Raw genomic sequence first — 17,916 nt, forward strand, 5'->3', positions numbered from 1 at the left:
TCCATGATTTTGTGATTCTGACTCTGTGACTGAGATTCCCTCACCCTGTGATTCCACAAATCCATCATTCTGCACTTCTGAGACTCTGTGACTCTCTGACACTGTGATTCCATGATTCCGTCGCTCTACAGTTCTGGGATTCTGGGATTCTGTGATTCCATGATCTTGTGATTCTGACTGTGGCTGTGAGATTCTGTGATTCCATGATTGCATCACTCTGCTCTCTGAGCCTGTGAGTCCGTGATTTTGTGACTCTGAGATTCTGTGGTTCTATGATTTCATTACTCCACAGTTCTGGGACTCTGGGAGTCTGTGAGTCCATAATTTTGTGATTCTGACTCTGTCATTCTGTGACTCTGAGATTCCATGATTCCATTGCTCTACAATTCTGGGATTCTGGCGTCTGTGAGTCCACGATTTTGTGATTCTGACTCTGTGGCTCTGAGATTCCATCACCCTGTGATTCCACAATTCCACATGCTGACTCTGTGACTCTCTGCCGCTGGGATTCCGTGATTCCATCATTCTACAGTTCTGGGATTCTGGGATTCCATGATTTTGTGATTCTGACTGCCAGGTTCTGGGATTCCATGATTCCATCATTCTACAGTTCTGGGATTCTGGGATTCCATGATTTTGTGATTCTGACTGCCAGGTTCTGGGATTCCATGATTCCATAATTCTACAGTTCTGGGATTCTGGGATTCCATGATTTTGTGATTCTGACTGTCACATTCTGGGATTCCATGATTCCATCATTCTACAGTTCTGGGATTCTGGGATTCCATGATTTTGTGATTCTGACTGTCACATTCTGGGATTCCATGATTCCCTCACTCTGCGGTTCTGGGATTCCCTCAGTCTGTGAATCCATGATTCTGTAATTCTGTGAATCTGTAATTCCCTCATTCTCTAATTCTGTGAGCCAGTGATTCCATGATTTTGTGATTCTGACTCTGTGACTCTGAGATTCCATCACCCTGTGATTCCACAATTCCACATTCTGCACTTCTGAGACTCCATGACCCTCTGACACTGTGATCGTGCGATTCCCCGATTCCCTAATTCCATGATTCCTTAATTGATTCCTTAATTGATTCCTTCATTGATTCCTTCATTGACTCCTTGATCCGCGTGACCCTGCCTTCACCTGACACCACAACTTTCCACAAACACCATCCAACCAAGCACCCACACTGGCAGGAGGACCGGGAGACCCCAAACCCCCTCCCCAAACCCAGGGTGACGCCCAGAACCCCCAAATCCCGAGATTTTCCCCCAAAATCCCGGGGGGTGTCCCCGTTCCCCTCTCGGTGCGGTCCCGGCGCCCCCCGGTGCCTGATGGCGGAACCGCAATTCCCTTTACGGCGCTTTCGCGATAGCGCGGGGCGGCGTCGCTTTACGGCAGCGCAACGGGCCAGGCCGCGGGATCCGCCGGCATGAAGCAGAAAAAGAAAAATGCGAAAGGTAAAAAATAAAACAAAAATACCTGAGGGGCTGGAACGTGTCCGGGAGAGGGAATGGAGCGGGGTGAGGGAGATGGGGGGGGCTGTGCGTGGAGAAAAGGAGGCTTGGGGGGCTCTGCAGGACTCCCTGACGTGAGGGGACAGCCGGGGACGGCGTGAGGGGAAACGGCCTCGAGCTGTGCCGGGGGAGGGTTAAATTGGATAACAACGGGTTTTAAATCGTATAAAAGCAGGAATTTCCACCCTTAAAGGGCTGCCCAGCCCTGGCACAGCTGCTCAGGGCAGTGCTGCAGTCCCCATCCCTGGGGGAATTTAAAATCCCCGTGGATGTGGCACCTGGGGACACGGGTGGCTCTGGAATTGCTGGGAATGGTTGGACTGTGGAGCTCTTCTCCAGCCTGACCCATTCCACGGTTCCGTGACAGGAATTTCAATTTTAAATTTCAGTTTAAACTCTCTGGACGGCGTGAGGGGAAACGGCCTCGAGCTGTGCCGGAGGACGGTTAAATTGGATAACAGGACGCTTAAATTGGAAAACAGTCGGAATTTCCACCCTTAAAGGGCTGCCCAGCCCTGGCACATTTGCTGAGGGCAGTGCTGCAGTCCCCATCCCCGGAGGAATTAAAATCCCCGTGGATGTGGCACCTGGGGACACGGGTGGCCCTGGAATTGCTGGGAATGTTTGAACTCCGTGCTCTTTCCCAGCCTGACCCATTCCACGGTTCCCTGGCAGGAATTTCAATTTTGAATTTCAATTTAAAATCCCCGTGGATGTGGCATTTGGGGACACGGGTGGCTCTGGAATTGCTGGGAGTGTTTGCACTCTGGAGCTCTTTCCCAGCCTGACCCATTCCACGGTTCCCTAGCAGGAATTTCAATTTTGAATTTCAATTTAAAATCCCCGTGGATGTGGCACTTGGGGACACGGGTGGCTCTGGAATTGCTGGGAATGTTTGAACTCCGTGCTCTTTCCCAGCCTGAACCATTCCACGGTTCCGTGACAGGAATTTCAATTTTAAATTTCAATTTAAAATCCCTGGACGGCGTGAGGGGAAACGGCCTCGAGCTGTGCCGGGGGAGGGTTAGATTGGATAACAGGACGCTGAAATTGGAAAACAATCGGAATTTCCACCCTTAAAGGGCTGCCCAGCCCTGGCACATTTGCTGAGGGCAGTGCTGCAGTCCCCATCCCCGGAGGAATTAAAATCCCCGTGGATGTGGCACCTGGGGACACGGGTGGCCCTGGAATTGCTGGGAATGTTTGAACTCCGTGCTCTTTCCCAGCCTGACCCATTCCACGGTTCCCTGGCAGGAATTTCAATTTTGAATTTCAATTTAAAATCCCCGTGGATGTGGCATTTGGGGACACGGGTGGCTCTGGAATTGCTGGGAGTGTTTGCACTCTGGAGCTCTTTCCCAGCCTGACCCATTCCACGGTTCCGTGACAGGAATTTCAATTTTAAATTTCAATTTCAAATCCCCGTGGATGTGGCACCTGGGGACACGGGTGGCCCTGGAATAGCTGGGAATGTTTGAACTCCGTGCTCTTTCCCAGCCTGACCCATTCCACGGTTCCGTGACAGGAATTTCAATTTTAAATTTCAATTTAAAATCCCTGGACGGCGTGAGGGGAAACGGCCTCGAGCTGTGCCGGGGGAGGGTTAGATTGAATAACAGGAGGGTTAAATTGGATAAAAGCGGGTTTTAAATTGTATAAAAGCAGGAATTTCCACCCTTAGAGGGCTGCCCAGCCCTGGCACAGCTGCTCAGGGCAGTGCTGCAGTCCCCATCCCCGGAGGAATTCAAATCCCCGTGGATGTGGCACCTGGGGACACGGGTGGCCCTGGAATTGCTGGGAATGGTTGAACTCCGTGCTCTTTCCCAGCCTGAACTATTCCACGGTTCCCTGGCAGGAATTTCAATTTTGAATTTCAATTTAAAATCCCCGTGGATGTGGCATTTGGGGACACGGGTGGCCCTGGAATTGCTGGGAGTGTTTGCACTCCGTGCTCTTTCCCAGCCTGACCCATTCCCACCCTGAACCATTCCCACCCAACCATTTTAAATTTCAATTTAAAATCCCCGTGGATGTGGCACTTGGGGACACTTGGTGGCCCTGGAATTGCTGGGAATGGTTGGACTCCGGAGCTCTTCTCCAGCCTGACCCATTCCACGGTTCCGTGACAGGAATTTCAATTTTAAATTTCGATTTCAAAGCCCCGTGGATGTGGCACTTGGGGACACTTGGTGGCCCCGGAATTGCTGGGAACGGTCGAACTCTGGAGGCCTTTTCCATCCTGACCCATTCCACGGTTCTGTGGCAGGAATGTGCAAAATGTGTGTATTTTATAATTGGCTTTTTGCAAATATCCAAATGAATATTAGATGTGTTGTGTTAGAAAGTGATGCTGGATTCATTCTCTTAAGTCGTGTGGTAAATGGAGTTTTAGGTTATTAAAAATGTTGAAATAGAAACTCTGCTATGTAGGATACTTTTTTTAAAGAGACAGCAGCCACAGGACACCTGAATCTTTCAGAGAAAAAGAATTTATTGCTCTCTTATCAGAAAAAATGAACTTCTGCTGTGAGGACTCAGAGGAAGAAGCTGAGGATGAGCAGACAGAATCCTGTGTTTGGATGGAATTTATGCATGAATATGCAACAGGCTGTTGTTTTTAAGGGTTAATCCTCTGTTAATGTGTGTCCTTTTCCGGGCTTATTTTACCCAGAAAAAGTTACCCAGACATCCATAACTTTTTATCTCTATTATCTCATATTGCTCTAATTCAAATTGTCCAAATTATTATTATTACTCTAACTGCAATATTATTATTACTCTGATCGTATTAATATTATTATCACTCTAATTGTATTAATATTTTCATAACCATTTGATTCCTATGAAACTTTGAAAATTTCCAAACCAAGCGATTGCTGTTTTTCACAGCAATTTCAAGCTGGGTTACAACGAGCAGGAAAATCTCTGATTTTTCTCTGTTTTTGCCCCTTTTCTCACAGGAATTTCAAGCTGGGTTATGGCAAGCAAGAAAACCTCTAATTTTTCTCTGTTTTTTTCCCATTTTTCCCTCATTTGTGGCCCAGGGGAGCAGAGCCAGGCCGAGCTGATGGTGATGGCCATTGGGGACATCATAAAGGAGCTGCTGGAGGCCCACGAGCAGGGCAGGGACGTGGATGTCAACAGGTGAGAGAGGAACACCCAGCTCCCATTTCACACATTTTCTGTGAAAAAATCCCCAAAAAATGGGAAATTCTGGGCTGATTTCAGGCTGGGAGTGAGGAACATCCCAGCTCTCATTTCACACATTTTCTGTGAAAAAAAACCCCAAAAATGGGAAATTCTGGGCTGATTTCAGGCTGTGAGTGAGGAACATCCCAGCTCTCATTTTCACTCTTTTTTCTGTGAAAAAAACCCCAAAAATGGGAAATTTTGGGCTGTGAGTGAGGAACATCCCAGCTCTCATTTCCCTCCTTTTTCTGTGAAAAAAAACCCCAAAAATGGGAAATTCTGGGCTGATTTCAGGCTGGGAGTGAGGAACATCCTCAGCTCTCATTTTCACACATTTTCTGATATAAAACCCCCCAAAAATGGGAAATTCTGGGCTGTGAGTGAGGAACACCCCAGCTCTCATTTTCACACATTTTCTGATATAAAACCACCCAAAAATGGGAAATTCTGGGCTGTGAGTGAGGAACACTCCAGCTCTCATTTTCACACATTTTCTGATATAAAATCCCCCAAAAAAGGGAAATTCTGGGCTGATTTCAGGCTCTGAGTGAGGAGCATCCTCAGCTCTCATTTTCACACATTTTCTGTGAAAAAAACCCCCAAAAATGGGAAAATCTGGGCTGATTTCAGGCTGTGAGTGAGGAACATCCTCAGCTCTCATTTCACTCCTTTTTCTGTGAAAAACCCCAAAAAATGGGAAATTCTGGGCTCTGAGTGAGGAACATCCCAGCTCTCATTTTCACACATTTTCTGTGAAAAAAACCCCAAAAATGGGAAATTTTGGGCTGTGAGTGAGGAACATCCCAGCTCTCATTTCCCTCCTTTTTCTGTGAAAAAAAACCCCAAAAATGGGAAATTCTGGGCTGATTTCAGGCTGGGAGTGAGGAACATCCTCAGCTCTCATTTTCACACATTTTCTGATATAAAACCCCCCAAAAATGGGAAATTCTGGGCTGTGAGTGAGGAACATCCCAGCTCTCATTTTCACACATTTTCTGATATAAAACCACCCAAAAATGGGAAATTCTGGGCTGTGAGTGAGGAACACCCCAGCTCTCATTTTCACACATTTTCTGATATAAAATCCCCCAAAAATGGGAAATTCTGGGCTGATTTCAGGCTGGGAGTGAGGAACATCCTCAGCTCTCATTTCACTCCTTTTTCGGTGAAAAACCCCCAAAAATGGGAAGTTCTGGGCTGGGAGTGAGGAACATCCCAGCTCTCATTTTCACACATTTTCTGATATAAAATCCCCCAAAAAAGGGAAATTCTGGGCTGATTTCAGGCTCTGAGTGAGGAGCATCCTCAGCTCTCATTTTCACACATTTTCTGTGAAAAAACCCCCCAAAAATGGGAAAATCTGGGCTGATTTCAGGCTGTGAGTGAGGAACATCCTCAGCTCTCATTTCACTCCTTTTTCTGTGAAAAAAAAACCCCAAAAAATGGGAAATTCTGGGCTCTGAGTGAGGAACATCCCAGCTCTCATTTTCACACATTTTCTGTGAAAAAATCCCCAAAAATGGGAAATTCTGGGCTGTGAGTGAGGAACATCCCAGCTCTCATTTCACTCCTTTTTCTGTGAAAAACCCCAAAAAATGGGAAATTCTGGGCTGTGAGTGAGGAACATCCCAGCTCTCATTTTCACACATTTTCTGATATAAAATCCCCCAAAAATGGGAAATTCTGGGCTGATTTCAGGCTGTGAGTGAGGAACATCCTCAGCTCTCATTTCACTCCTTTTTTGGTGAAAAACCCCCAAAAATGGGAAGTTCTGGGCTGGGAGTGAGGAACATCCCAGCTCTCATTTTCACACATTTTCTGATATAAAACCACCCAAAAATGGGAAATTCTGGGCTGTGAGTGAGGAACACCCCAGCTCTCATTTTCACACATTTTCTGATATAAAATCCCCCAAAAATGGGAAATTCTGGGCTGATTTCAGGCTGGGAGTGAGGAGCATCCTCAGCTCTCATTTTCACACATTTTCTGTGAAAAAACCCCCCAAAAATGGGAAAATCTGGGCTGATTTCAGGCTGTGAGTGAGGAACATCCTCAGCTCTCATTTCACTCCTTTTTCTGTGAAAAAAAAACCCCAAAAAATGGGAAATTCTGGGCTCTGAGTGAGGAACATCCCAGCTCTCATTTTCACACATTTTCTGATATAAAACCCCCCAAAAATGGGAAATTCTGGGCTGTGAGTGAGGAACATCCCAGCTCTCATTTTCACACATTTTCTGATATAAAACCACCCAAAAATGGGAAATTCTGGGCTGTGAGTGAGGAACACCCCAGCTCTCATTTTCACACATTTTCTGTGAAAAAATCCCCCAAAAAAGGGAAATTCTGGGCTGATTTCAGGCTCTGAGTGAGGAACATCCTCAGCTCTCATTTTCACACATTTTCTGTGAAAAAACCCCCCAAAAATGGGAAATTCTGGGCTGATTTCAGGCTGTGAGTGAGGAACATCCCAGCTCTCATTTCACTCCTTTTTCTGTGAAAAAAAAACCCCAAAAAATGGGAAATTCTGGGCTCTGAGTGAGGAACATCCCAGCTCTCATTTTCACACATTTTCTGTGAAAAAATCCCCAAAAATGGGAAATTCTGGGCTGTGAGTGAGGAACATCCCAGCTCTCATTTCACACATTTTCTGATATAAAACCCCCCAAAAATGGGAAATTCTGGCCTGGGAGTGAGGAACATCCCAGCTCTCATTTTCACACATTTTCTGATATAAAACCACCCAAAAACGGGAAATTCTGGGCTGATTTCAGGCTGTGAGTGAGGAACAGCTAGCTGTGAGTTGATTTTTGGTGTTTCCCACACCTGCAGCTGCTTCTGTTTGATCTTTCTGCCTGCATCTGTGTGGCACAGATGGAAAGGAGGGCAGGATTTGGGTGATTTTTGGTGATTTTGGGTGATTTTGGGCGTTTCTGGTGGCAGCCTGAAGGCCAAACCCTCAGGCAGGCACTGACAGCTCTGAGGTGATTTTTGGTGTTTTCACTCACACTGAACTCTTTGTGGAGCAGAACTGGAAAAACATGGCTGGATCTGTGTGGCACAGATGGAAAGGAGGGCAGGATTTGGGTGATTTTGGTGATTTTGGTGATTTTGGTGATTTTGGGTGATTTTTGACGATTTTGGGTGTTTCTGGTTGCAGCTGCAGACCAAACCCTCAGGCAGGCACTGACAGCTCTGAGGTGGTTGTTGGTGTTTCCCAGACTCTTTGTGAGGCAGAACAGAAGGAACCTGCCTGGATCTCTGTGGCACAGGTGGAAAGGAGGCAGATTTTGGTGATTTTTGGCGTTTTTTGGTGATTTTTGACGATTTTGGGTGTTTCTGGTTGCAGCTGCAGACCAAACCCTCAGGCAGGCACTGACAGCTCTGAGGTGGTTGTTGGTGTTTCCCAGACTCTTTGTGAGGCAGAACAGGAGGAACCTGCCAGGATCTCTGTGTGGCACAGATGGAAAGGAGCTCACATTTTGCTGATTTTACTGATTTTTGATAATTTTGGGTGGTTTTATTTGCAGATTTAAAGACCAAAACCTCATCCAGGTTCTGGCACTTGTGAGTTGATTTTTGGTGTTTTCCCAGACTGTTTGTGTGGCAGAGCAGGAGGAACCTGCCAGGATCTCTGTGTTGGAGGTGGAAAGGAGCTCACATTTTGCTGATTTTGCTGATTTTTGACCCTTTTGGGTGGTTTTATTTGCAGATTGAAGACCAGGACCTCAGGCAGGCACAGCTGTGAGTTGATTTTTGGCGTTTCCACAAACAGAACAGGAGGAACCTGCCAGGATCTCTGTGTGGCACAGATGGAAAGGAGCTCACATTTTGCTGATTTTACTGATTTTTGACCATTTTGGATGTTTTTATTCGCAGATTGAAGACCAGGACCTCAGGCAGGCACAGCTGTGAGTTGATTTTTGGTGTTTCCACAAACAGAGCAGGAGGAACCTGCCAGGATCTCTGTGTGGCACAGATGGAAAGGCGCTCACATTTTGCTGATTTTGCTGATTTTTGACCATTTTAGATGTTTTTATTTGCAGGCTGAAGACCAGGACCTCAGGCAGGCACAGCTGTGAGTTGATTTTTGGCGTTTCCACAAACAGAACAGGAGGAACCTGCCAGGATCTCTGTGGCACAGATGGAAAGGAGCTCACATTTTGCTGATTTTTGCTAATTTTGGGTGTTTTATTTGCAGACTGAAGACCAGGGCCTCGGCCCGGTACGGGCTGGCGTCGCAGCCGCGCCTGGTGGACGTGATCGCGGCGGTGCCGCCGCCCTTCCGGAAGGTTCTGCTGCCCAAGCTCAAGGCCAAGCCCGTCAGGACGGCCAGCGGGGTGAGGCTGAAGGGATTCCCCTCCTTCCCCCTCACCCTCCCTGATCCCACCCAAAATTTGGGGCAAATCCCCCAAAATTTGGGTTCAATCCCACCAAAATTCGGGTTAAATCCCACCCAGAATTTGGGTTTAATCCCACCCAAAATTTGGGTTTAATCCCACCCAAAATTTGGGTTTAAATCCCACCCAAAATCTGGGTTAAATCCCCACCCAAAATTTGGATTTAATCCTACCCAAAATCTGGGTTTAATCCCACCCAATATTTGGGTTTAATCCCACCCAATATTTGGGTTTAATCCCACCCAAAATTTGGGTTTAATCCCACCCAATATTTGGGTTTAATCCCACCCAATATTTGGGTTTAATCCCACCAAAATCTGTGTTAGATCCCACCCAATTTTTGGGTTTATCCCACCCAAAATTTGGGTTAAATCCCACCCAAAATCTGGGTTAAATCCCCACCCAAAATTTGGGTTTAATCCCACCCAAAATTCGGGTTAAATCCCACCCAAAATTTGGGTTTAATCCCACCCAAAATTCGGGTTAAATCCCACCCAAATTTGGGTTTTATCCCACCCAAATTCTTTATATCAGACCCAAATTCATACTCCAAGCACCTCAGCCTGTCCATATCAGACCCCAATTCACACTGAAAACATCAGTTCTTTTATCAGACCCCAATTCACACTGAAAACATCAGTTCTTTTATCAGACCCCAATTTACTCTGAAACCACCTAAATTTCCATATCAGACCCCAATTTATACTGACACCACTCAGTTCTTGATATCAGACCTCATTCTTGATATCAGACCCCTGTTTACACTGAAACCACCTAATTTTTATATCTGACCCTAATTCTTGATATCAGATCCCAATTTTTTCAAAAACCACCTAATTGTCATATCAGACCCCAAATTTACACTGAAACCACCTAAATCTGCATATCAAACCCCAATTTATACTGAAACCACTCAGTTCTTGATATCAGACCCCAATTTATACTGAAAACACCTAATTCTTGATATCAGACCCAAATTGACACTGAAACCACCTAAATCTTTATGTCAGAGCTCTGTTTATTCTGAAATCACTGAATTCCCCATATCAGACCCCAGTTTATGCTGAAACCACCTAATTTTTTATATCAGACCTAAATCTTGATATCAGACCCCAATTTACACTGAAGCCATGTAATTTTTTATATCAGACCTAATTATTTTTATCAGACCCCAACTTTTACTGAAACCACCTAAATTTTTATATCAGACCCCAATGCATACTGAAACTACCTAAAGTTTTATATCAGACCTAATTTTTGATATCAGACCCCAATTTACACTGAAACCACCTAAATCTTGATATCAGACCCTGATTTATCCTGAAACCACCCTAAATCTTCATATCAGACCCCAATTTATACTGAAACTCCCAATTTTTTTTATATCAGACCCCAATTTATCCTGAAACCACCTAAAGTTTTATATCAGACCTAATTTTTGATATCAGACCCCAATTCACACTGAAACCACCTAATTCTTTATATCAGACCCTGATTTATCCTGAAACTCCCAATTTTTTTATATCAGACCCCAGTTTATCCTGAAACCACCTAATTTTTTATATCAGACCTAATTCTTGATATCAGACCCCAATTTACACTGAAACCACCTGATTTTTTATATCAGACCTAATTCTTTTTATCAGACCCCAACTTTTACTGAAACCACCTAAATTTTTATATCAGACCTAATTTTTGATATCAGACCCCAATTTACACTGAAACCACTCAATTCTTTATATCAGACCCTGATTTATCCTGAAACCACCCTAAATCTTCATATCAGACCCCAATTTATACTGAAACTCCCAATTTTTTTATATCAGACCCCAATTTATCCTGAAACCACCTAATTTTTTATATCAGACCTAAATCTTGATATCAGACCCCAATTTACACTGAAGCCATGTAATTTTTTATATCAGACCTAATTCATTTTATCAGACCCCAACTTTTACTGAAACCACCTAAATTTTTATATCAGAGCCCAATCCTTGCTGAAACTACCTAAAGTTTTATATCAGACCTAATTTTTGATATCAGACCCCAATTTACACTGAAACCACCTAAATCTTGATATCAGACCCCAATTTATTCTGAAACCACCTGATTTTTTATATCAGACCTAATTCTTTTTATCAGACCCAAACTTACACTGAAACCACCTAAATTTTTATATCAGACCCCAATTTACACTGAAACTCCCAATTTTTTTATATCAGACGCCAGTTTATCCTGAAACCACCTAATTTTTTATATCAGACCTAATTCTTGATATCACACCCCAATTTACACTGAAACCACCTAAATCTTGATATCAGACCCCGATTTATCCTGAAACCACCCTAAATCTTCATATCAGACCCCAATTTATACTGAAACTCCCAATTTTTTTATATCAGACCCCAATTTATCCTGAAACCACCTCAATCTCCATATCAGACCCCAATTTAAACCGAAACCACTCAATTCTTGATATCAGACCCCAAATTATACTCAAACCACCTCAATCTCCACATCAGACCCCAATTTCTACTCCAACCACTCAATTCTCCATCTCAGACCCCAAATAATTAATCCATTAATTTATTATTTATTCACCTTACCAAACCTAGGAACATCCATCAATATTGAACAGGATTCATTAAGCATTCCTATTTCTTTCTGTCTTTATTTTCACCTTCAAGGCTTAACCCCCATCGATTTTGCCACAAAGCAACCCCAAAATGACCCCCCAGAAACCCCCAGCACCCCCAAACTTGCAGGAATTTGTGAAATTTTGTGAATTTTGGGGTAAATTCTGCAATTTCCCTGCAGGTCTCAGTGGTGGGCGTGATGTGCAAACTCCACCGGTGCCCCCACCTTAAATTACCCCCCATTTTACCACAAAGCAACCCCAAAACAGCCCCCAGAAACCCCCAGCACCCCCAAACTCGCAGGAATTTGTGAAATTTTGTGAATTTTGGGGTAAATTCTGCAATTTCCCTGCAGGTCTCAGTGGTGGCCGTGATGTGCAAACCCCACCGGTGCCCCCACCTTAAATTAACCCCCATCAATTTTATCCCCCCCAAAATGACCCCCCAGAAACCCCCAGCACCCCCAGCACCCCCAAACTCGCAGGAATTTGTGGGATTTTGTGAATTTTGGGGTAAATTCTGACATTTCCCTTTCAGATTGCAGTGGTGGCCGTGATGTGCAAACCCCACAGGTGCTCCCAGCCTAAATTAACCCCCATCAATTTTACCACAAAGCAACCCCAAAACGACCCCCAGAAACCCCCAGCACCCCCAAATTTGCAGGAATTTGTGAAATTTTGTGAATTTTGGGATAAATTCTGTAATTTCCCTTTCGGATTGCAGTGGTGGCCGTGATGTGCAAACCCCACCGGTGCCCCCACCTTAAATTAACCCCCATCAATTTTACCACAAAGAAACCCCAAAATGACCCCCCAGAAACCCCAAATTCGCAGGAATTTGTGAAATTTTGTGAATTTTGGGGTAAATTCTGCAATTTCCCTGCAGGTCTCAGTGGTGGCCGTGATGTGCAAACCCCACCGGTGCCCCCACCTTAAATTAACCCCCATCGATTTTACCACAAAACAACCCCAAAACAGCCCCCAGAAACCCCAAATTCGCAGGAATTTGTGGGATTTTGTGAATTTTGGGGTAAATTCTGCAATTTCCCTGCAGGTCGCCGTGGTGGCCGTGATGTGCAAACCCCACCGGTGCCCCCACATCAACTTCACAGGGAACATCTGTGTGTGAGTATTGGGGAAAAATCAGATTTATCAGATATCAATGGCTGGAAAAACCCAATTTTATTTCTGAAAATGACAAATGGGGTGATAGGACTGCAAGGAATGGGATTTTTTTATTTTCTGAGCTGATTCATTTTCCAGCTTCAGCCTCACGCCGTGGTTGTGGCAATGGGAAGGTGCCCTCAGCTCATCCCAGGGAACACACAGAGAATTCCGTGTTTTATTACAATTTAATTTAAATTCTTTTTTTTTTTTACAACCTAATTTCAATTTCATGTTTTATTGCAACTTAATTTAAAAGTTTTTTTGACCAATCACACAAAGTCAAAGCACATTGACAGCAGTTCTGTCCAGTGGCAGTGGGAAGGAGCCCTCAGCTCGTCCCAGGCAGCACACAGAGAATTCTGTGTTTTATTACAATTCAATTTAAATTTCATGTTTTATTCCAAATTTAATTTAAATTTCATGTTTTATTGCAACTTAATTTAAAAGTTTTTTTGACCAATCACACAAAGCAAAAGAATTTTGACAGCAGTTCTGTCCAGTGGCAGTGGGAAGGTGCCCTCAGCTCGTCCCAGGCAGCACACAGAGAATTCTGTGTTTTATTACAATTTAATTTAAATTTCATGTTTTATTCCAAATTTAATTTAAATTTCATGTTTTATTACAACTTAATTTAAAAGGTTTTTAATAATTGTACAAAGTCAAAGCACATTGACAGCAGTTCTGTCCAGTGACAGTGGGAAGGTGCCCTCAGCTCATCCCAGGGAACACACAGAGAATTCTGTGTTTTATTACAATTTAATTTAAATTTCATGTTTTATTCCAATTTAATCTAAATTTTATTTTTATTACAACTTAATTTAAAAGTTTTTTTACAATTATACAAAGCAAAATAATTTTGACAGCAGTTCTGTCCAGTGGCAGTGGGAAGGTGCCCTCAGCTCATCCCGGGGAACACACAGAGAATTCCGTGTTTTATTACAATGTAATTTAAATTCAGTGTTTTATTCCAATTTAATTTAAATTTCATGTTTTATTACAACTTAATTTCAATTTCATGTTTTATTACAACCTAATTTAAATTTTTTTTATAATTATACAGAGCAAAAGCACATTGACAGCAGTTCTGTCCAGTGGCAGTGGGAAGGTGCCCTCAGCTCATCCCAGGGAACACACAGAGAATTCTGTGTTTTATTCCAAATTTAATTTCAATTTCATGTTTTATTGCAACTTAATTTAAAAGTTTTTTTGACCAATCACACAAAGCAAAAGAATTTTGACAGCAGTTCTGTCCAGTGACAGTGGGAAGGTGCCCTCAGCTCGTCCCAGGCAGCACACAGAGAATTCCGTGTTTTATTCCAAATTTAATTTAAATTTCATGTTTTATTACAATTTAATTTCAATTTCATGTTTTAATACAACTTAATTTAAAAGTTTTTTAATAATTGTACAAAGTCAAAGCACATTGACAGCAGTTCTGTCCAGTGACAGTGGGAAGGTGCCCTCAGCTCGTCCCAGGGAACACACAGAGAATTCTGTGTTTTATTACAATTTAATTTAAATTTCATGGTTTTAATACAATTTAATCTAAATTTTATTTTTATTACAACTTAATTTAAAAGTTTTTTTACAATGATACAAAGCCAAAGAATTTTGACAGCAGTTCTGTCCAGTGGCAGTGGGAAGGTGCCCTCAGCTCATCCCGGGGAACACACAGAGAATTCCGTGTTTTATTACAATTTAATTTAAATTTCATGTTTTATTACAACTTAATTTCAATTTCATGTTTTATTACAATTTAATTTCAATTTCATGTTTTATTACAATTTAATCTAAATTTAATGTTTTATTACAACTTAATTTAAATTTTTTTTACAATTCTACAAAGCCAAAGCACACCGGCAGCAGTTCCAGCCATTGCTTTACCTTTGCTTGGAACAATGAATTATTTTGTTTATTTTGAATCCAATTCCTGCTCGTCTCACACCCCAGGCAGCAGACAACAAAATTAATGGTACATTAATTACAAATAATTAATTAATTTCAAAGGTTTTTTACACTCACACAAAGCAGGAGCGCGTTGGCAGTAATTCCATTCAGCACTACAAGCACAGGAACCTTTGTTAAATTAATTTATTTAATTAATTTAATGAAATTAATTAATAAATAAATTAAATAATAATTAATTTATTTTGTTAATTTTGAACCCCGTACCTGCAGAAATAAATCTCACATATAACAATAATAATAATATTAATAAAAATTGGACCTAATAATAAATAAATAATAATTTAAATAATAATTGTAATTAAATAGACCTATCTTACATAATAGAATAATTAAATAAATCTCACATATAATAATAATAATAAAAATTGGACCTGATAATAAATAAATAATAATTTAATTAGTAATTGTAATTCAATAGACCTATCTTACATATAATAATAATTAAATTACCTACCTTAAATATAATAATAATTAAATAGACCTATCTTACATAATATTATAATTAAATAAATCTCACATATAATAATAATAATAAAAATTGGACCTAATAATAAATAAATAATAATTTAATTAGTAATTGTAATTCAATAGACCTATCTTACATATAATAATAATTAAATTACCTACCTTAACTATAATAATAATAATTAAATAGACCTATCTTACATAATAGAATAATTAAATAAATCTCACATATAATAATAATAATAATAATTAGACCTAATAATAAATAAATAATAATTTAATTAGTAATTGTAATTAAATAGGCCTATCTTACATAATAGAATAATTAAATAAATCTCACATATAATAATAATAATAATAAATGGACCTATCTCACATATAATAATAATAATAATAATAATAATAATAATAATAATAATAATAATAATAATAATAATAATAATAATAATAATAATAAGGACCTATCTCACATATAATAATAATAATAATTAAATGGACCTCACATATAATAATAATTGAATGGACCTATCTCACATATAATAATATAATATTAATTAAATTATAATAATATTAATTAAATGGACCTATCTCACATATAATAATAATAATAATTAAATGGACCTGTCTCATATATAATAATAATAATAATAGTTAAATGGACCTATCTCACATATAATAATAATAATAATAATTAAATGGACCTATCTCACATATAATAATAATAATAATAATATAATAATAACAACATTACACAGACCTATCTTACATATAATAGTATTTAAATTGACCTACCTTATATATAAAAATTATAATTAAATGGATCTTTCTCATGTATAATAATAATAATTATTAAATGGACCTATCTCACATATAATAATAATAATAATTAAATGGACCTATCTCACTAATAATAATAATAATAATTAAATGGACCTATCTCACATATAATAATAATAATAATAATAATAATAATTAAATGGACCTATCTCACATATAATAATAATAATAATTAAATGGACCTATCTCACTAATAATAATAATAATAATATGGACCTATCTCACATATAATAATAATAATAATTAAATGGACCTATCTCACATATAATAATAGTAATAATAATTAAATGGACCTATCTCACATATAATAATAATAATAATAATAATATAATAACAACATTACACAGACCTATCTTACATATAATAGTATTTAAATTGACCTACCTTATATATAAAAATTATAATTAAATGGATCTTTCTCATGTATAATAATAATAATAATTAAATGGACCTATCTCACATATAATAATAATAATAATTAAATGGACCTATCTCACTAATAATAATAATAATAATTAAATGGACCTATCTCACATATAATAATAATAATAATAATAATAGTTAAATGGACCTATCTCACATATAATAATAATTAAATGGACCTGCCTCACATATAATAGTAATAATAATTAAATGGACCTGTCTCACAAATAATAATAATAATAATAATAATAATAATAATAATAATAATAATAATAATAATAATAATAATAATATAATAACAACATTACACAGACCTATTTTACATATAATAGTATTTAAATTGACCTACCTTATATATAAAAATTATAATTAAATGGATCTTTCTCATGTATAATAATAATAATAATTAAATGGACCTATCTCACATATAATAATAATAATAATTAAATGGACCTATCTCACTAATAATAATAATAATAATTAAATGGACCTATCTCACATATAATAATAATAATAATAATAGTTAAATGGACCTATCTCACATATAATAATAATTAAATGGACCTGCCTCACATATAATAATAATAATAATTAAATGGACCTGTCTCACATATAATAATAATAATAATAATAATAATAATAATAATAATAATAATAATAATAATAATAATAATAATAATAATAATAATAATAATATGGGCCTGCCTCGCATATAATAATAATAATAATAATTAAATGGACCTGTCTCACATATAATAATAATAATAATACTTAAATGGACCCGTCTCACATATAATAATAATAATAATAGTAATGAAATGGGCCTGTCTCACATGTAATTATTCTGGTTTGCCGGACCTCTCCTGCGCAGTTCGTTCAGCGGAGGTGCAGTTTTATGTTTCATTTCCTCACCTCCCGTTATGGGCAGCGCCGTCTCCCGGAGCGGTTCCATCCCCGGCTCTGCTCCCGTTCCCCGCGGGACGGGAAAGTTCCGGTTCCGCACCTCGGGCCTCGATGGTTGGGGCGGATTGAATGGAAATGGTGGCGGGAGCGGCCTCGAGCGGTCCCTGCTGCAGGGACCTGAGGGCTGGTGTGGGGAACGGTTCCTGAGGGATCCCAGTCCCGTGGGAGGGACACCGGGACAGGATCTGGAATTCCGTGACAGGAGAGGTTGGGATTGATCCCAGAGTGATCCAGGCTGGTGTGGGGAACGGTTCCTGAGGGATCCCAGTCCTGTGGGAGGGACACCGGGACAGGAGCTGGAGTTACCTGGCAGGAGAAATTGGGATTGATCCCAGAGTGATCCAGGCT

The 17,916-nt window shown here is 40.0% G+C and overlaps 1 protein-coding gene across 2 annotated transcripts in view; it reads left to right on the forward strand.

The window, feature by feature from the left end:
• The first annotated feature begins 1,416 nt into the window (after nucleotides 1-1,416).
• Nucleotides 1,417-17,916, forward strand: part of ELP3 (elongator acetyltransferase complex subunit 3) — a 46,592-nt gene continuing 30,092 nt past the window's right edge. For both annotated transcript variants that reach the window (XM_059468436.1, XM_059468437.1), the window contains exons 1-4: nucleotides 1,417-1,467; nucleotides 4,569-4,668; nucleotides 8,912-9,050; nucleotides 12,800-12,870. In XM_059468436.1, the coding sequence (XP_059324419.1) occupies nucleotides 1,440-1,467; nucleotides 4,569-4,668; nucleotides 8,912-9,050; nucleotides 12,800-12,870 (338 nt within the window). In that variant the 5' untranslated portion in view covers nucleotides 1,417-1,439. The remainder of the gene's footprint in view (nucleotides 1,468-4,568; nucleotides 4,669-8,911; nucleotides 9,051-12,799; nucleotides 12,871-17,916) is intronic.

Source organism: Ammospiza nelsoni, chromosome 3, assembly GCF_027579445.1.
Source record: "Ammospiza nelsoni isolate bAmmNel1 chromosome 3, bAmmNel1.pri, whole genome shotgun sequence".
NCBI classification, from domain to species: domain Eukaryota; kingdom Metazoa; phylum Chordata; class Aves; order Passeriformes; family Passerellidae; genus Ammospiza; species Ammospiza nelsoni.